The 21,288-nt window shown below is 33.3% G+C and overlaps 2 protein-coding genes and 2 pseudogenes across 2 annotated transcripts; 3 read left to right on the plus strand and 1 right to left on the minus strand.

Moving 5' to 3' along the window:
• Positions 1–819: 819 nt before the first annotated feature.
• LOC110425593 (F-box protein At2g39490-like) lies at positions 820–2,803 on the plus strand. The gene is made up of 5 exons (XM_089785136.1): positions 820–871; positions 908–944; positions 1,022–1,931; positions 2,045–2,206; positions 2,483–2,803. The coding sequence occupies exons 1-5, from the start codon at positions 820–822 to the stop codon at positions 2,801–2,803; spliced, it is 1,482 nt and encodes a 493-aa protein (XP_089641262.1).
• Positions 2,804–4,435: 1,632 nt separating this feature from the next.
• LOC110425571 (F-box protein At2g39490-like) lies at positions 4,436–6,248 on the plus strand (annotated as a pseudogene).
• Positions 6,249–7,126: 878 nt separating this feature from the next.
• Positions 7,127–8,634, plus strand: LOC110425313 (sucrose transport protein SUC2 pseudogene; annotated as a pseudogene).
• A 2,690-nt stretch (positions 8,635–11,324) lies between these two features.
• LOC110425239 (uncharacterized) lies at positions 11,325–13,578 on the minus strand. Its single transcript, XM_021440087.1, has one exon. The coding sequence runs from the start codon at positions 13,550–13,552 to the stop codon at positions 11,534–11,536; it is 2,019 nt and encodes a 672-aa protein (XP_021295762.1). The 5' UTR covers positions 13,553–13,578; the 3' UTR covers positions 11,325–11,533.
• Positions 13,579–21,288: the final 7,710 nt, after the last annotated feature.

Below are 21,288 nucleotides of genomic sequence, written 5' to 3' on the forward strand. Positions count from 1 at the left end.
GGATCATGACCATGTTGATGTAAACTTACAATTTTACATTTCAAAAGTAGTCAGCATAATCAACCTGTAGCTGCTGCCATACAGAGATTCAAGAAGCTGTAGAAGAACAAGCATAAATCATTTGTTCAGTGAGAGTCACAAGCTTAGAAGAACTCAAAGTTGTGAAATTAGAAGGATTTTCCAATGAAAAGGAGGAGAATGTATGAGCTAAGAGGTTGAAACAGGTATTCAATGTAGAACCATTGATCATTGCAAAGTCAAATAATAATAGGAAATCTGGTATAAAAATCTGGACTGCAAACCAGTCAATCGTTTATAACATTAGATCGAATTCATATACGATGGAACTTGAATTTAGAATCTAAAAGTTTCGAGAGCTCTCGGATTCCACCTCTATCATAATTATATAAAATCAATGTGGATGGTGTGGTATATTGAAATTTCAATAAACAATACAAGAAATTCCCTTAGCATGCTTATATTTATTTATTTATTATGTTTGTGTGTGTATATATTAGAGCTAAATTTTAGCCAAATTTTAACTAGCAAAGACATTGACACAATAATTATTAAGGATGAAAAAAATGTAATTAAAAGTCTAAACAGAATAGTTTTTATGTCTTTGTGGGCTAACTCGGGATTCTGTTCTTACTTCCTAGGTGATGAAGATGACCCTTGTCTTGTTCTAATTATGACTTTTTTTATATGGAGTCTTTGTCATGAAAGCTCATTGTTATTACCGCATATATAGTTTTTAATAGCCAAGTGGCAAGACCATACAAAGGGTTCTAATTTCTCACAAAAGGGAAGCAAAGATCCATGGGAAAGAAGAATAGGAACAGAAAGAAGTATCAATGGAGGAAGAAGCTTGGTCTAGATGATCCAAAGGTGTTCAGAAGCATTGAAGATGACACTAACATAAGAAATATTTCAGTTGCTATAAAGTAAGTAGCTGTTTTTTCTTTTCATCTGAATTTTACTAGTGACATACAAAAGAATTAATAATCTAATTTTCATTCAGGAATTTGAACTTTGAACAAAGAAATGATGATGTTATCAGTAGTTTGCCAGATGAAATCCTTTGCCATATCATTTCTTTTCTCCCCTTTAAGTCTGCTGTCCAAACAAGTTTTCTTTCCACCCGATGGAAAGATCTCTGGAGGAAGGATTTTTTGGTAAGACATGGAACCATAGATGATGCTTTCATTGAAATTTCAAGCTTCCTCCATGATTTTTCTGATGAATTATCATATAAACCCAGAAATAGCTGGGGGTTCCAATTCAACCTTGGCAAAAGCAGCGTTCTCTCAGTAGCTATTGAACCTGATAAAAAACTACACCTTGATTTTTCTAAAGTGAAACATGAATTCCCATGGCAGTTTGATTGGTTGTTAGAGATTAATTTCCCAACCTATGATGACATTCATTTTGTTTGGTGGTTTGCTCGAATTCGGAAAATGCATACCCTCCAATCGTTACTCTCTACATTCAAATTAAAAACCCTTCATCTAATCTCAGTAACTTATCTTACTAGCGAGGCAGTTTCCTCTATGACAAAGAATATCAAATACCTTGAAAGCTTGACCATAGAAAAATGCAATGGCTTGCGATCTTTACAGATAAAAGCAAGTGGTTCAGAGCTTAAAAAGTTAACCATCTTGGATTGCCAACAATTACAGTTTCTACATGTTGAGGGTTATAGTATAAGGTCATTCCGATATCGGGGTAGACTACTGTCTTTGCAATGGGGTGCCTCCCTGGGCTCGTATTGGCCTGAATATAAGGGTCATTTAAACTTCAACCTGGAAGATGCCATGCTTGATTGCAGACAAGGTCCGGCCTGCACCAACATCAATAGTTGTGGCTTTGACTCACTCTTTCAGCAAATACAAGATGCTAAATCTCTTACACTATGTAGATGGGTTGTCGAGGTATGTTTCTTCTGGATATATGTACAATATACAAACTCAACCTATAATAAAGTTTGCTTCACTTATAGCCTTGGCACTTTTCTAATTTTTTTTTTCATTTTTTCCTATTTTAGGCATTGATCTACCCAATTCTACCCCCTAATAATAAGGAGCTACTTTTCCACCACCTAACAGAGTTGTGGTGGATTGATTATTTAAAGGAAATTAGATACAATAGCAATGCCTTGATCTCCTTCTTGCAGCTCTGTCCTCACTTGACCAGACTCTGTATCACTGTAAGTGTTTTTTTTTTTTTTGCAATTTAATTCTTCATGCATTGACATTATTAATATAATGGACCTCTTGCCAATGGACATTAATAAACTTTTCTTTTGATACATTGGCGATTGGTGTCCAATTATGAATTGCTAAGTTTTCTTTCTTTTTTTTTTTTCTATCATGGAAGAGAATTCATAATAATTAAGCTAATTATGACAATATTGTTGTAATGAGTGATTAATTAGCATTTGCTACCACACAATTAACCATCTGCTGCTAATCAAATCATACAGATTGATTCTAAAGGCTACAAAAGAACAAGCTCAAACAACTGTTCAGTGACAGTCACTAGGCTTCCAAGATTAGAAGGTCTCAAAGTTGTCAAATTAGAAGGATTTCCCAACGAAAAAGAGGAGATTATATTGGCTAAACGGTTGAAACAGGTATTCAATGTGGAACCATTGATCATAGCCAAGTCAAATTATAGGACTCATGTGCGGATTCTGGTAAAAGAAAATGAGATTCAAAAAGGAGGGGAAGATCCATGCAAGTTTATTGAGAAAAGAGTTGATTTTTATGAATTTTGCCCTAAACATGTTCACATGGGCCTTTAACAGCAAAAAATTTTGACTTAGTATAATTTTCAATCTTGTATGTTTTCAGGTTTTTAGATTTTTTTTTTTTGGTGTGCATAAGCTCATTTGATCCTGAGGATCTTTTTTTTTTAGAAGTCTAATGGAGAATAAGTTTGGCTATGAGTAATAAGAAGAAATAAGCTTTGTCTGTTCCCTTTTTCTTGTAGGCATTGATTTTCCTTATGCTACCAAAAATTTTTATTGGGCGCATTGATTACTCAAAGGAGAGATATGATACTAATGCCTTAATCTGCTTTCTGAAACTTTGTCCTCACTTGACCAAACTTTTTGTCTCAGTAAGTTTTTTGCATCTTAAAATTTTCAATAATGGCATTACTAGAAAAAGGTTGACATACAAGATTTCAATTGTGGAAGTTTTCTCAATGTTTTCAAAGAAAAGATACCCCTATACTGGTCCACCAAATAGATACTTGTTATATATGGGATTGTACTACATGGTCCAAATTCCGACAAGGATAAACGTAAATAATTACAATGTATGTAAATAATACAGTTTTTTGACATAGAGATATACGTATCTTATTCAAATTATTTGATTATTCAGATGATTATATTTTTGGATTCCTTGTTATTTCCCCTTACAATATTACTCTCTAAAGTCTTTATAAGTAACCAGTTACTAATCTCAACCCTATAGATTGATCCTAAAAGCTATATATAAAAGGACAAACAAAAAGAAATATTCAGAGAGAGTGATAGGGCTTCCAAGATTAAAAGATCTCAAGGTTGTGAAATAAGAAGGATTTTCAAATAAAAAAGAAGAGATTATATTGGCAAGGAGGCTGAAACAGGAATTCAATGTGGAACCAATGATATGGCCAAGTCAAAATTACTCTTGGGGGGAGAGAAATTGATAAGAAACGTTCTTGCAATCTCCATAAATTGTGCTTAATTACTTGGTTTTATTATCGACTTGGCAGTGCATATTTTTCACCAAGGGAAATTGATAAGAAATTCCCTTTAAATCAGAGAATTCATGAGCATCAAGTGAATTTGGCAGTGCATGCACCAAGCTTTGTTTTGTGTATTGATGTTAGGAAGACATCCTAATCCAAAAGTACTTAAGGAATCATAGAATTACTCCCCCAATCTCCGGCCATTAATTCAGTTCTTGAATGGACTTTGAAATGAATGATGAGAGATGGAGGAATGAAGGGGAAGTGAATCGAAACCGGCTGGAAGGTGACCATGTTTCAGTATTGTTTCAAGGGATGTATTAAATGGTCCGAATTTAAAGAGGGAAAAACAAAAATAATGTGGTCTTTTGTAAGTAATGCAAATTTTAAAGTTTTCCTTTTTGTTATTTAAAATGAGAAAAAGAAAAAAAAAGAGAAGAAATAAATATGGTTAGGTCTCATTTCTTGTGTACACATCAGCTTTAAGAAAGCTCAATGTCAATGTCAAAGGTTTTCCTTTTAACAAAGTCAAGGTCCATTAAATAGGTGAAACTTCCTTTCAATTGTATAACAACATTTTTATATGGAAGTCTTTGTCAAGAAAGCTTAATGTCATTGCCTCATGTCTTTTTTTAATAGCCAACTAAGGATCACTAAAAATGCTCTTATTCCACAGAAAGTTGAAGGCAAATCCATGGGAAAGAAGAGTAGGAACAAAAAGAATCCATGGAAAAGGTAGCTAGATTCAAATCTTAATTCTTTTTTTTTTCTCTTTTGGATTCCATTAGGAACCACATAAAAGCAAGTTGAATCGATCGATTCCATGTGAGAATAATCTGAATTTTGGTGCAGGAATATGGATTTTGAACAAAGAAATGATAATACCATCAGTAGTTTGCCAGACGATATCCTTTGCCATATCATTTCTTTTCTTCCTTTCAAATCTGCTGTCCAAACCAGTTCCTTTCAACGAGATGGAAAGACCTGTGGAAGAGGAACTTTTTGGTACTGAAAGGAACCATGGGTGATGCTTTTATTGCAATTTCAAGCTTTCTCAATGAAGTTTCTGATCAATCCCACCAGCCAACAAGCAACTGGGGGTTCCAATTCAATCTTGGCAGAGGCAGTTCCCTCTCGGTAACTGTTGAACCCGGTAAAGCACTTCATCTTGACTTTTCCACTGTCACGCATGAGTTTCCATGGCGGTTTGATTGCTTGCTGGAGATAAACGGCTTCAGCTACAAGGACTGGTTTGGTTTCTTGTGGTTACACTATCGAAATCGCCAAATCCACACTCCCCAACCTTCACCCTTTACATTCAAAGTAAAATCTCTCCTTCTAATATCAGTTAGTTACCTTTCTAGTGGGGCAATTTCTTCAATGATATCGATTTTCAAGTTACTGGAAAGTTTGACAATAGAAAAATGCAATGGTTTGCGATCTTTACATATAAAAGCTGGCGATTCGGGGCTTAAAATTTTAACCATCTTGGATTGCCAACAATTAGAATCCCTCCAATTTAAGGGTTACAATTTACAGTCCCTTCGATACCGAAGCAGATTAGTATGTTTTAAATGTGGTGACAATGACTCAGCATTCTTCTGGGTTTGGCCTTGGTTTAGGTCTTTTCGGCTGGATGATGCCATGCTGGATTTCAGACAAGGCCCTGCCTACAACAGCATCTTTAGCTGTGGGTTTAAATCAATCCTTCACCGCATTAACGGTTTTAAATCTCTTACACTTTGCAAATGGGTTTTCGAGGTATGTTTCAATCATATGCCTATTCCATATAATATACTATAAAATTTCGATGTACCTAACCTTAGTCTTTTCCTTTTCTTTTAGGCATTGATCTGCCCAATGCTACCATCACCCCCTTTCTGTTGGGAACTCGGCTTCCACCAGCTAACAGAGTTGTGGTGGATTGACTATTCAAAGGAGAGATATAATAGCAATGCTTTGATCTCCTTTTTGAAACTTTGTCCTCGCTTGAGAAGACTATATACCACAGTAAGTTTTTTCACAGCAACTTCAATGTTATGAATTGGATATCATTGCATTAATATGTATATGTAGCCAAAATATTATAACTTTCCCAAGTCACCTTCATAATTCACCTGCTGCAAATCAATGTACCTCACAGATTGATCCTAAAAGCTATAGAAGGACAAACAAGAACAACAATTCAGTGAAAGTGATCACAAGGCTTCCAATATTGGAAGATCTCAAGGTTGTGAAATTGGAAGGATTTCCAAATGAAAAGGAAGAGATTATGTTGGCAAAGAGGTTGAAACAAGAATTCAATGTGGAACCACTGATTGTAGCCAAGTCAAATTATTTGAATTGTGTGAGACTTCTGGTAAAATCACCTGAGGAGCTGCTAAAGGAAGGGAGAGATGCATACAAGTTTATAGAGACAAGAGTTGAACATTCGTATGATTTATGCCCTCAACATGTTCACATGAGCTTCTAAGTGCAAAACATGTAACAAAGCATGTAACACCTGATAACAGCAAATCAATTGATGATTGAGTTTCGAACCTCATTAGCTGATATTTTAGACAAAACAGAGGCGGTAAAAAGGCAAACCTGCTGTTAGCACCAAGTATAGGGGAAGACAAAGTATGATGGCTTAGGAACTGTTTTTATATCGGTGCTTTTAATGTCCAAAGCTCTGGAAACGTTTTGCTTCAATCCGGAGGAAATGAAGTTTCAGCTTCTGTGTTATGGTTACAGGTATATTGGCTTGTCTTGTGTTCTAATCCTTGCGCTGATGGTAACGTACAGCTGACATGCTTCTGCTTCTAGGGTGCAGAAACCGGACGGTGTGATGATTTATGTCCCGATTGCTTGTACCAATTTGTACCAATTGTAATCTTCTTAATAATAGAATATGATAGCAATGCTGAATTTTTTTCAAGATTCTCATCATTTCCTTGTGACTCGTTAAATTTGTACCAATTGTAATCTCCAATGCAACAATTCACATATAAGTCTTAAATTGTAATTTGATTAAGATAATTTAAATTTGTATGTCTGGTTAAGTAAGTCTTTAAATCTAATTAGACTATAATAATAAATCCTAATTGTATTTATTTTTTTGAATAGCAATATATGCTAATTGTATTTTTTTTTTAAATAGCACCATATCCTAATTGTATTAAAATAAGATTATTGTATTTGGGTCTATAAAAGGATATTATGGGATTGAAAAATAGTGAAACACCTAGATTTAGAGAATATTTTAATGTACGAGGGATAAATCGAATCACGTCAACTTTTGTAATTTTGTGTGTGCCTAATTTCTTTCTTTCTTTATTCTATTGGACTGCACTGGTCGATCAATCTGTTTGACTGCACTGGTCGATCAATCTCTTTTGTTCTAATCTATTGCAGATAGAGTCTGAAATCCGAATAGCATCAGTACGATATGGAGGATGGATTAGAAGCCCCAGGCCCGCTATGGAAGATTATAGTGGTTGCAGCCATAGCCGCCGGCGTACAGTTTGGATGGGCACTGCAGCTCTCTCTTCTAACCCCTTACGTTCAAACCCTTGGTGTCCCTCACATCTGGGCTGCTTTCATTTGGCTTTGCGGCCCCATCTCTGGCCTCCTCGTGCAGCCTATTGTAGGCTACAACAGTGACCGTTGCACCTCTCGCTTCGGTCGTCGCAGACCCTTTATTGCAGCTGGAGCCTGCTGTGTTGCTGCAGCTGTTTTCCTCATTGGTTTCGCCAAAGATATAGGCCACAAAGCTGGTGATTCACTGGAAAAAACCACAAAACCTAGAGCCGTTGCTGTCTTTGTTGCAGGTTTTTGGATTCTCGACGTGGCTAACAACATGTTACAAGGTCCATGTCGTGCTTTGCTTGCTGACCTTTCCGCAAATAATCATAAAAGAATGAGAGTTGCGAATGAATGCTTCTCCTTTTTCATGGCTGTTGGAAACGTTTTGGGTTATGCGGCTGGTTCCTACTCAAATCTTCACAAAATCTTCCCTTTCACAAGAACAACTGCCTGTGATGTTTACTGTGCGAACCTTAAAACTTGCTTCATTATTCATATTGTTTTCCTCTTGTTGGTGACAATAACCGCGATTACCAGCGTGAAAGAGACGCCACTAAGCATGAAGCAAGAAGAAGAGAAAGCGTCTACGCCTTTTGTTGGGGAGTTATTGACAGCATTCAAGACCTTGAAGAAACCGATGTGGATCTTGCTTCTTGTCACTTGCCTTAACTGGATGGCCTGGTTCCCATTCTTGTTGTACGATACGGACTGGATGGGGAGGGAGATTTACGGAGGGTATGTGGACGGAAATGCGACTCAACAGAAGCTGTATGATGATGGAGTACGGGTGGGTGCGTTGGGTTGATGATTAACTCGATTGTTTTGGGTTGTACTTCCTTGGGCTTGGAGAATGTTGGGCGCTTGGTTGGTGGGGTTAAAAACTTGTGGGGTGGGGTGAATTTCATCTTGGCTGCATGCTAGGCTTCCACGGTGTGGATCACCAAGATAGTTGAGGCTTGGAGAGATAAACATGGACTCTTGGCCCCTCCAAACAACATCAAAGGCCCTGCCTTGGCTATATTTGGATTGTTGGGTATTCCGCAAGCGGTTACTTACAGCATTCCATTCGCTTTGGCATCCATCTATTGCTCTACTTCTGGCGGTGGTCAAGGGCTAGCCCTGGGAGTGCTCAACATGTCAATAGTTATCCCACAGATGTTCATATCAGTGGTTAGTGGACCGCTCGATGCAGCATTTGGGGGCGGTAACTTACCAGCCCTTGTATTGGGCTCCATCGCGGCTGCCATTAGCGCTTTATTGGCAATATTCGCCCTTCCAAATCCACCACAAGTGTCTCTCAGTCCAGCAATGGGTGGAGGACACTGAGCAATTGGCCTTGGGTCATCAATATAGTAGGATAGTTGATTTTATATCTTTGTAATAATAATTTCATTCGAGGATGCATGTAAGTTTTGAGAATGACACAATTTTCGTTGTAAGTTTATCAAAATTTTACCTATAATAATACTATAGGAATTTTAACCCCTTTTTTATTTCTCTATATGCACGTAATCTCTCTCTGTTTCCCTTTTTCTTTTTTCTTTTTAACAAATAACAGTCTAACTTTTAAATGGGAGATTCATTTCCTATTTGGTTGAGGGACAGGATAAAGAAATATTTTGATTATTGTAAATAACAAATAAGAATATTTCTAATTAGAACCAAGAATTTATGCACATCTATTTCATAGTGTATAAGTGTATATGGTATCGCCACTCAATAGGAACCCCAAATTCAGCACCCCCACTTAAAATTTGAAATATATATAATAAAGTAAATTTTCATGTTTTCTTTTTCTTCTTCTTCTTCTTCTTTTTCTCTTTTTTACCTACTCTGTCCTTTTTTCATTATTTTATCCTTTTTCCCACTACAAGGTGATCTATCCACTCTTTCTCCATATAAATTAGATATTGGTCATTCTTTTATAATACCTTAGATATTTGCATTGAAAATCTTGGATTATAGTTAATTGTGGAAATTATTTGAAATAAGCAATAATCGACTGCCTTCATTTTGAATTGAGAAATGCCTTTAATTCCTTTGCAATTGGAGCTATTTAACTTCCCACTAAAGTGAATGAAAGGCATGTAAATTAGATTCTTGTTCATAAAAGCACCATGAAACTAAATTTCACACTAGATATTCTACTTTTTTTCTTTTGTTTTCCCTTTAATTAGCCGTTTCTTTATCCCTTTCTGACTTTTTGGTCTATTGGAAAGGTATCAACATTCTCAGCTCTTTCTCTTTAATCTTTTCCTTAAAGCAATATATATATATATATATATATATACATATATATATATATATTCTCATTCTCTTTTCCTTATCTAATTTTTCTTTATTTTTTTTGGCCTTCTTGGAATACAATTGGAGAGAGTTTAATAATTACTGGAGAGTTTGAATACTCTTAAGATGATTTTATTAAGAAGTCACTATGTGTTTATATACAAGTTTCATTATCAATACAAAACGAAAAAGAATCTATGCAATAAAGATGAATTCCCTAGATCAAGGTAATGTTTTATGACCAAGCTTATAATTAAGGAAAATCATAATTACAATAATTAAGTCAATTGGAATGTCCAAGTCAAACCAAATCAGGCCTTCATTAAGAAATCATATCAATCACGGCAAACTAGAATCTCTAATTGAGATAACTTTCATTAATTACTTTCAAAACATTAGAGTATTTTTTTTTTGAACATACCATTTTGGATTATTACGCAATAAGAAATAGTCCTCTCTAATCCTATAAATTTCACTGTTGTTTCTCACAGTTTAAACAAGATATGCACCGAGAAAATCACAAGAGTACAATGGCTATATATAATTTACACAGCCAAAATATTGGCTGCAAAAAAAAAGAAAAAAAAATCTACCATTTAAACAACCATACATTGAATCTAATTGAATTGTTTTGAAAACCAGGAGCCATCAAAGCTTTAGAGTTCACTATAATTGTTTTTCAATAAAGATAAATGAATGTTCCCTCTCTTGAAAAATTTCATGAATATCATATTAATGCACATTTCTACAAAAGTTAGTGAGTCCCAATATTTGGATGCTACAGAATTTACTTATCTATGTAAGGCTACTATAGAAAATGCAGTAAAAGGTATATATAATCTACTCTGGAAGGAAAACAGAAAAGTATTCAATATTTTTTAAAAAAAAATGTTGTAAATAATTTATATTGTTGATATATTTTAAGAGTCAAAACTAATCAATATGGTATACTGAGAGTTGAGTTTTGAATATAAAAGTGCATTAATGTTAATACCTCCAATTTAAGGATTTTTCAAAAAGCAAAACCAAAATTTATTCACAACTAAATATTCCACTCTCTATGGAATATGGAGTAAATAATGTCAATTAATTATCGAAAACAACATAAACAAATTAACATGTTAGGGACCCAATTGGACAAGTCAGCAGCATCCATCTCGAATTAAAATTTGAAGTACATAGTACATATATATATTTATATTAATAAAAATGCTTAATTTCATGATTCACGAGCATAAAATTTTATATCAACAATGAATAGTGTGTTAATATATATATATATGAGAAATTTCACTAAAAATAAAAGGTGAAAGCATTTTTTTTATTTTTACTTTTCAAGAGTAACATTAAGTTAAGATGCTCCAACTTTTGGTATTCATTAACTTTTGAAATAAGGAAGAAGAAGTAGCCATATTTATTGTTTTTAGAAGAAGATAGATAAAGTTTCACTACTTTTAATTTCCTCAAATCCAATTGTTGAAGCATGTTATAGTCTAGTTAACTAGTCTGCTCAGGAAAATTAAGAATAAGAAAAGAAAATGTCGACAATAGTTTTGAAGCATGTAAAATTGTAACAGCTCTTAACATCTTGTAAAGAATGTGTTAGAGTCAGAATAAAATAAGAAGATATCTATTCAAATTTCAAGTGATCATAGCAAACCAGATAAATTGCTTTAGCCAAACAACAGAGAATCATAAAAGATACAAGAAAATGCTCACTTATACAAATATGATCACATATTGTTTTTAATTTGAAAGAAAAAAAAAAGATCTTCAACATCACATGATTAAGATCATGGAGTGACTTTATTCAAACATTTTGGAAATTTCAAATGATAAAGAAGTATGAATAGTTTAAAAACAACCCGCTGAAGAAATCGCATTTTTGGTTGCGATCATCAGCAACCTCTTTCTCTGATGGCCATCAGAGCAACAATATTTACTGTGCCAATTCAATAAAGTCTGAGTCTTTTTGGCTACAACTCCAATGGATAATATAGTTGCATTCTGCACACTCAAGAGCCAGATCGGAGCAGGGCTGACCACATTTACAACATTCAGGGTAAAGATAAAGCTTTTTCACAAAAACAAGAGAGTGTAGATGATTTGTTTCTGTGAAGATCCTTCTCCCGAGCTTGATCAATGGGCAATTTCCAAGAACACATTTGAGATGAGCTGACTTGTCACAAATTGTACAGTGATAAAACCAGATGTTGGGGTTTCTTCTTTCTTCACAAATGTCACAATAATGATGTTCTAAACAATCATTATCTTCATGGTATGTGAGCGTGAGATGATGTTCATCACATTTGTGCCTAGCTGTTTGTGGTAGCCGAGTACATGTAAAATGCAAATTAAAATTGCAACCCTTGCATCTGTATGCTGCCTCATCATCAATACTGCCACCACAAGCATTGCACTGCCCATTATACTTGAGGTAAAAGGAAAGGAGGTGCTCCTTGTGTCCTTGACTAGTGCAGGAAAAAGGAAGTTCACCACACTGAAGGCAAACATACGTGGTCAAAGATACTCTGATGGCTTTGTAGGCAAAACCAGTACGATTGGACCCACAGACTCCACAAATGAAAAAGCAATTTGGAGTAAGCATAAGGGAAATCTCAGGAAAAGGCCGATATGGCTTCTTCCTGGGTAACGCAGCGCATGATTTATGGAGACAAAAATCACATTCTGAACAATGATAAAAAGAACTCTCGATGAGTAGACTACAACAATCACAGCATTTGTCATCCCTTAGTTCATCATATAACACTAAATTGTGTTCATGACTGAAATGTTTTATCTCTGTATGTGTCACATTTTCTCCAAGTTTGATCTCTTTAATGACAAGAAAGGATGGATCCACCAGCGTTGGATTTTCATTGAGCTTCTCATAAACATCTTTTGACTCAATTTCATAATAATAATTAGTATCCTCTAGAACACATTTCACATGGACAATAAACTTACACTCAACACAATAGTAACTCCCATACTCTTTGTTCACCTCCTCATGACAAATTCCACATTCTAATATTCCACACTCATTTTCTACAACAAAATAGTGGTGGAAAATAGGATGGTGATGCCATATGCTTTTGATTATGGGCAGTAATGAAATGCAGTTCTTGTGGACTAGAAGGCCACATGTCGAGCAAATATAAGAAGCATAATTTCCTGACGTGCCACATGCACCACAAATGAATGAAAATCGTCTTAAACACCTAGTGAATGAGTGTTCATGACTACAATCTTCAATAAAAGGTGATGGTGACACACATTCAATGTGAAGGGCAACCTTGCACATTGAACAACAGTAAACAAATCCCCTGACTTGGGTTTCTTGGCATATCTTGCAAGGGAGACTATCACTATTAAACTGTAAAAAAAGAGAATGTTGGTAGTGGCAAAGGTGATTGATTTCAAAGGGTAGCTCAACACATTTCTTATGCAGGCACAATTCGCTATCAAAAGAAAGGCATGGAGAATCTAATAATGGTGTCCAACATACAAAGCAACAGGCGTATTTGAGTTTTACAGAATGATTTTCAGTAGAGATCAATGGGGCTCTACGGACAATATGTTGAAGCTCTCCCAAATTCTTTTCAGCAATGATATATATAAACAGAGCACACTTGATGTGAAGTTTTAATTTACAAGTACTAGGACAAACATAAACAAAGTTGTCACACCTTTTGTTGCAGAAACCGCAATTAAACCAACATTTACCATGTGGATATCTTGAAAGTTCAAGGCTGTGTTTGCGGTGAAAGGGATGATCCATCGTTAAAGGTGCCTTGGCGCATATCTCATCAAGGTGAAACCCGCATGCCACGCAGCTATACGTTGGAGCCGACACCACCTCCCCACACCCATTGCAATAAGCCTTCTCATCACTTTCATGGCTCCGCTCTTCCCTGAAAACCAGAGGATGATTATGGCTGAAATGTTCAATTTCCATTTCTCCTTTATTTCTATGTGAGTTTGAGGGTGAGATTGCTATAAATGTATTTGTGCAAGCGCAAGCTCATATATATACACTTCCCTGCCCAAGGAATCAAAACAAAAAATTGTTTATAGAAGTACCATTTTCACCCTTGTTTTTTATCTCTCTTTTCAAGGAACTGTCTAATTTTGGGTGGGAGATTTTACTCTCTTAATGGATTTAATCTTTAATCTTTATTACTTTCAACTTTGATGTAACCACTATTTCCCTTGGTGCCTCAATTAAAATAAACATTATTTTAATATTGAAAATTATACTATACACAAACATTAAAAAAAAATTTAATATTATAAGTAGATTTAAAGGATTATAACATTGACATAGAGTTATAATTTAAGTAAATTTATAAATTAGTATAATTATTAAATAAAGCACGTTAATTGTATAAATTAGTATAATCAATAACATGTTATATATATTTTTCATAGGAATCATCTTTTCACTATGTGTTTGAGAATATCACTCTTCCTTTATACCTTTCTTGCAATCAATAAAGAAAAAGCAAAGAATATGAAAGAAAATTTTCACTAAGAATAAAGTTAAAATACTCAAACTCCCTTCGAGGTTATGCCATACTTTTTGGTATACACATAATAAATTATCCGATTTTAAATATAAAAATTAAGATTATTATTCTAAATGAAATCTTCTAATCGTCCATTTGAATTTAACTAAATTGCACACTAAATTATGCTTTTGAATACTTTTGTTCTCTATTCCTTTGTTGCTCCTTTTAATTCTCTCGAAATGGTACCAATTGATCTCTCTCTTTTCTTTATCTGATCAACCTACAGTCTCGTGGGATTAATCCTACTTTCGAACAGGAATTGGGAAGTAGTTGAAGAAACCAAAGAAGATTTCATTAGTGGTTTTCTCTAATGACACCTTTTTGTCTCAGAATTTCCTTGCTTCCCTTTAGAACCGCTGTCAAAACCAGTTTGGTTTGTGACTCAATAAAAGATGCTGTAATTACTATTTTAAGGTTAGAAAGCATTACTCTCAATTTTCAATATCAAAGTCCAAAGGAGAGTATTCAAATCAAGATTTTATAATTTCTTGATTTAATTACCACTTGATTAGCACCTGTATATTTAGTTTAATAATAAGTACATATTTCTCACTTAAAAGAGTCAAGATTAAATATATATTTTTTCAATTTAAAAAAGAAATTATTCAATTATGCTATGAATTGGACAATGGCCTATAGCTCTCCATGATAAACCAAATTCATTGTTCTTGTTTCCACGCCCATACTAATCCTATTGTCATGGGAGTCTTTGACCTATTAGATGAGAGACTTGAAATGACATATGAGTATTGAGGTTGAATAAATTCACCTTTATAAAAAAAAAAAAAACCGAACTCATTGATCCAAGAAATTGAAACTCAATAAAAGTGAGCCCTCACTACCAGATTTAGTATACATTCATCAGACCTATACTACTAGGTTTAGTATATGAGGGTTTTTTCGGTTCTTTGGAAAATGTTTTACGGTCTTTCAAGGTTGTCAAACATTTTACGTGGTCAATGGATATTTTTCTTGTTGACCCGTGAAATGTTTTACGTTTATAATAAATATTTCGTTTTTCAAAAAGTCTAAGTCCTGAAAATATTTTTCAAAAAATACTTTATGTCAAAACAAACGGATCCTAAATTACGTTACTAAATTATGCTTTACCTCTTTTTTATTTTGGTTTTTTCTATTTGGTCATTCTTTATTCCTTTCTTGCTCTTTTATTTCTTGAAATGTGATCCATTTTTCTTTCTCTTTTTTTTTTAGATGAACAATAAATAACTTGTTATAAATTCTTTATAACATAAGAATCATCTTTTTCACTACATGTACTTAAGAATTTGATTCTTTTTTTATACCTATCTTGTGATCAGTAAAGAAAAAGTACAGAATATGAGAGAAAATTTTCATAAAATATTTTTTACTTTTACTTTTCAGGATAAAGTTAAAATGTTCAAACTTTCTCCCCTATGAGGTCATGCCATTTCTTTTGGTATACATATAATAAATTATCCAAGGTTAAATATAAAAATTAAATTGATTATTGTAATCATAGTTGTCTAATCTTTCACTTGAGTTAAACTAAATTACGGAATAGATTACGCTTTATTTTTTTCTTTTGCTTTTTCTGTTTGGCCCTTCTTTATTCCTTTCTTGCTCCTTCTATTTCTCTAGAAATGGTACCAATATATCTCTTTCTCTTTTTTTATCTGATCCACTTCAAGTCTTGTGGGATTAATCCAACTTTCTAACAGGAATTGGGAAGTAGTTGCAGAAATCAAAGAAATTCCGCTAGTCTTTTATCTAATGATACCCTTTTGTCTGATAATGCCTTGCTCCCCTTTAGAATTGCTGTCCAAACCAATTTGCTTTTTAACTCAATACAAGATGCTGTAATTACTATTTTGAGGTTCTATAACATTACTCTCGATTGTCAATATCAACTCCAAAGGAGAGTATTCAAATCAAGATTTTATAATTTCTTAATTAGCATTTAAATATTTAATTTAATGATAAATATATATTTTTTATTTAAACAGTCAAGATTAAATATTTTTTAATTTAAAAATGAAATTACTCAATTATGCTATGAATTGGGCAAGGACCTATAGAGTCTCCATGATAAACCAAATTCATGGGTGCAGGAAATTGAAGCTCAATAAACTGAGCCCTCACTACCAAAGTGGATCTTACCGATACTATATCTAAAGTTTGCCCAAAACTATTAAATCTCTCAAATCTTTTAGCAGTCAAAAGGAGATGGATTTATCATTTATGGCATTATTATTTAATTTTGTATGGTATAATATACAGAGAAGTTTCTAAACTATTCAGTAAAATTTAAATAAGTACTTGTACTTTTATTACATTCAATTAAGTTTTTATATTTTTATTTTGAGTTAAATAAGTCTTTATACTTTTATTTTGAAATAAAAAAGCCCTTATGACTAATGATTGACTTAATCAAAATGTCATTTGTTATTTTATATCTCGTGACTCTAATGTGATATACAAAAATATTATAATTAATGATAATGTGACATTCTAACATATCAAATTTCACATTTTCTATGCATGTTTATGTCAGGTTTAGGAATAATATACAAATTCATCATTCTCTTAATGGATGCATTATTAATATTCCCTAAACGACCATGTCAAACATTAAGACAAAGAACAACATTATGAAGAGAAAAACTATTATTACTTTCATTACCATGACAAACAACATTCGATACATTTAACTTAAAAAGACCGTCGGATACTTATCCTTTATCGACAAAAGACTCATTTCTGCTAATTACAATTTTATTGGATTCAAACAATAATTTATAACCATATCTAATAAAAAGAGAGTCACTAATCAAATTCTTTCCTAATGTCGAGCACATGATGCACTTTATGAAGAGACAAGGTCTTCTAAAAAGTTAGTAATAAATCTATTCTTCCTTCTCCTTTCACTTGTGCAATTGAAAAATTAACCATGTTCATGTAATTTTCGTCGATGGCCTAATATTTTAAATATATAGATTGGTCAGCACAAACATGGATATTCGCACTAGTAACAATCCACCGATCGATAGACTCACACTAAATTGATCACAAGAATGTTTGAAACAAACCTTTCGTCATTCTTACTAGCTACAAAATTGACTTGTGAGACTAGTATCTTAGACGTCTTTTGGCCTTTACAAAGTTGACAAACTCTTACCAAATGCCCCAATTTTCCAAAAACAAAATGAAATCTCTTCTTTGTCTTTTTTAACACTTGATGGTTGCTTACAACAATTATCTTTTGAAAACTTTCTTTTTTTTCGAGTTTGAATTTTTTCCTTCCACAATGTTTAGTTTGTCCTCAAACTCATTGGATAGTTTATCCTTATCTCTCTGTTTTCTTCAATTTGAAGGGAGACATTTAAATTGTCCATAGTTAAAGTCTCATATTTGTGTTTTAGGGACAAAGCCAAAGATTTCCATTTTGGAGGAAGTTTTTCAAGCAAAGCACCCACATGACATTTTTCACACATTTCAATTTTCCTTTGATTCGATTCATGAATAAGAACTTGAAAAAGGTGTGCTTGTTCTATAATAGATTTACTATGAGTCATTTTGAAGTCCATATATTTTCCTATAATATAGTTGTCAAGAACTTCATCCTCTTTATCATTTTTGTTTTCTAATGCTTCCCACAATTCACTTGCAGTTTTTGTAGTGCAAAAGATATCATAAAAATTAGTAGACAAAGCAGACAAAATGCAACCATGACAAAGATAATCTTTCTCTAATTGTGTTTACGTGCTTGCGATCATAAGTTAGAACCAGAGTTTTAATTTGAAGGTTTACCAGGATTAGGATTTTCATTTGAAGAATCAACAAGATTGAAGTCGACAGAAAAAAGTCCTAAGGTTCCTACCCAATAACGCATTTGATTCTGCCATCTATGAAAGTTTTGCTTAGAGAATTTCTTTGGCTTTGCAAAAAATTGTTCTTTAATAGCAACCTTTTTTAAAAAAATGCAAAACCAATAATACTCTAAAATTATTGGAATTTATACTCAAAAAGAGAAAAAAGAACACACGAAAAAATAACATATACTTAACAGTTCACAACAAAAGAAATAAGAAAGAGTTTTAAATGTAAAAATCAGTTTGAGGCACATTATGGAAGGCATTGACTTCAAAGTAGATTTTTGTTGCTACCCCAATGCAAATACCAATCAATGACGTCTTACTCTCAACATGCAACAAACCACTCAAGGATATTCTAATGTGCACTCATATAAAAATCCAGCAAACTTATAAATCTCTAGATTGCTCTTGAAGGAATTTTATAATGAAGAAGAATGGAGTTTTTAGAAATATAGAATGTTTAGAATCAATTTTTCAAAAAAAGGGGTTGGGTATTTCTAGACAATGAACCATCACTAACGTGCCTTTCCATTCAGACACACCTATTCAAAAGTGAACAAATGTGTCTTTCTAAAGGTACATGCCTTTCCACAAACAAAAAGTCATACATTTCCAATAAGCGCATTAAATTTTAAATCATCAAAAATAAAATAAAAACTTAAAGACCAACAGTTATAAGGTTTTAGCTTGTAATGAGATTTACGAATTCCTCGCAATGTTTACAAGTTAATGTCCTTTTAACTAACAAGGGTAAAATTTGACAAAGATTTACTTTCAAAATCATAAATTAATTAATTAGTTGTCTACAAGAAACCCTTAATGTTTAGAAAATATTTTTGCCCAACATTAATTTTTAGAAATTTTTCTAAAATAAGCAATAATTAAAAATCTTCAATTGAATTGAGAAATGCCTTTTCAATGCAGTTAGAGCTATTTAATTTTCAGCTAAAGTGAATAAACCGCATATTAATGAGAGTCAATAACAAAACAAAAGCAAGCACCATAAAGAAGACGTTACATAATAACCTATATATAAGTGCTCAACTCAGAATCTCGGCTTAACCAACCCATCTGCACCGTCTAGGATGGGGATTTTTGGGTTTGCTTATTGTCCTGGAATGATCATTGCGAATACGGGACGTTTCTTTGAGCTTCTGTTTTTGTTTTAGGTAGCTGTTTCACCGGTAAGCCCTGCTTGTCTAAAGGGCGCTGTATTGCCAAATTTAGGTGATTGTCGTCTGGGGCTGCTCTTATGTTTTTTGGCGGCAATCTTTTGTAACTGTACAGATTTTTAAAGCCCTTAACATCTTTTTGTGTTATGGAAAGTCTCCCGCAGATCATTTGAGAAACTTGATGATGGCATGATGGTAATGTTGGCTAATAAAAACAAAATTTTTCAAAAAAACAACTATTCTTGCTTAATAAGGTTATAATGTTGTAGCTTGTAATGAGATCTACGAACTCTTTACAATGTTAACAAGTTAATGTCGCCTTAACTTTATCCCTTTCTTTCCTTTCCCTTTAATTTTATACAAATTCTCTTTCTCTTTTCTTTATCTATCTGATTTTCACTTTTGTTTTTTCTTGACATACAAGGAACAATGAGCAATGAGAACTTCTTTTTTCTTTTGGCTAATCCAAACCATTTTATTAATGTATCAAAAGGATACTCGAAATAGAGCATTGCCAGCTTTCCCACATCCAGAGAGACCCGATTAAATTGTGAGGTGATATGAATAGAAGTTTATATATGGATAACATGTTCAAAGCTATCCCAAATTTTCTGCAATCTCATGTGAAAATAAAGAACATTTAATTTGGTGTGGAGGTTGAATAAGCAACCTTGTCAAATATTTTGATTCACAAATTGCAACTCTTCGCATAAGACTGCATTTAAGTTGTGGGAGGAAAAGAGAGGAAGGAATAGAAAGAGTAGAAATTAAGGAGAAATGGAATTCCCCTCCTACTTTAGTAGGAGAGATCAAAGGAAAAGGGAAGGAAAATAGCTGGATTTTTATCTTTTCCTCAAATCCAATTTTTGAAGCATGAACAATTCTAGCAGCTCTTAACATCTTGTAAAGTATGTGTTAGAGTCACTATAAAACAAGAAGATATCTATTTAAATTTCAAGTGATCATAGCAAACAGATAAATTGCTTTAGCCAAACAACAGAGAATCATAAAAGATACAAGAAAATGTTCACTTATATAAACATGATTACAAATTATTTTCAATTTCATAGAAAAGAGATCTTAAAAGATCAGAGGGTTAAGATCATGAAGTGACTTTATTCAAACATTTTGGAAAGTATCAAATGATAAAGAAGTATGAAAAGAAATCGCATTTTGGTTGCCATCATCAGTAAACTCTGATGTCTATCAGCTCAACAAAACCACAAATTTCAAGGAAATCCCTCGACTTGGGTTTCATGGCATATCTTGCAAGGGAGACGATCACTATTAAACTGTAACAAAAGAGAATGTTGGCGGTGGCAAAGGTGATTGATTTCAAGGGATACCTCAAAGCATTTCCTATGCAGACAAAATCCTCAATCAAGAAAAAAGTATGCAGAATCTGATAATGGTGTCCAACATACAAAGCAATGGGCGTATTTGAGTTTTACAGAATGATTTTCAGTAGAGATCAATGGGTATGTATGGGCAATATGTTGAAGCTCTCCAATGTTATATGAAAACAGAGCACACTTGATGTGAAGGTCTAGATGATAAGAACAATGATAAATAAATTTTTCACACCTTTTTCCACAGAAATAGCAATTACACCAATTTCCAATGAGTAGGAGGTTGGAAGTGCTTGAATAATACAAATATGTCTACAAATGATATGAGTGAAAGCAAAAAAAAAAATTGAAGTTCAAAGATAGCTTAAAAACTAAGTGGATGAATGTGAATATAGTAATCAATATAGTAATAATAAGTTGAGTTTGAATATAAAGCTGCATTAGTGCCAATTTCTCTAATTTAAGGATTTTCAAAAAGCAAAACTAAGATTGATTCACAACTATTCCATTCTCTATGGACTATGGCGTATACAATGTCAATTAATGATCAAAAACAACAAAACAAATTAACATGTTATGTACCCAAGCTTTATCATAGCTGGACACATTAGCATCTATCTCAAATTAAAATTCAAAATACATAATATGTATACATTTTGATATTAATAAAAATGGCTAATTTCAGTATTCACGCTAATGAAATTTTATATCTATTAATCCTCTATATATATGAGAAATTTTCACTAAA

Source organism: Theobroma umbraticum, unplaced genomic scaffold (genome assembly GCF_002168275.2).
Source record: "Theobroma umbraticum cultivar Fairchild unplaced genomic scaffold, ASM216827v3 scaffold_81.0, whole genome shotgun sequence".
NCBI classification, from domain to species: Eukaryota; Viridiplantae; Streptophyta; class Magnoliopsida; order Malvales; family Malvaceae; genus Theobroma; species Theobroma umbraticum.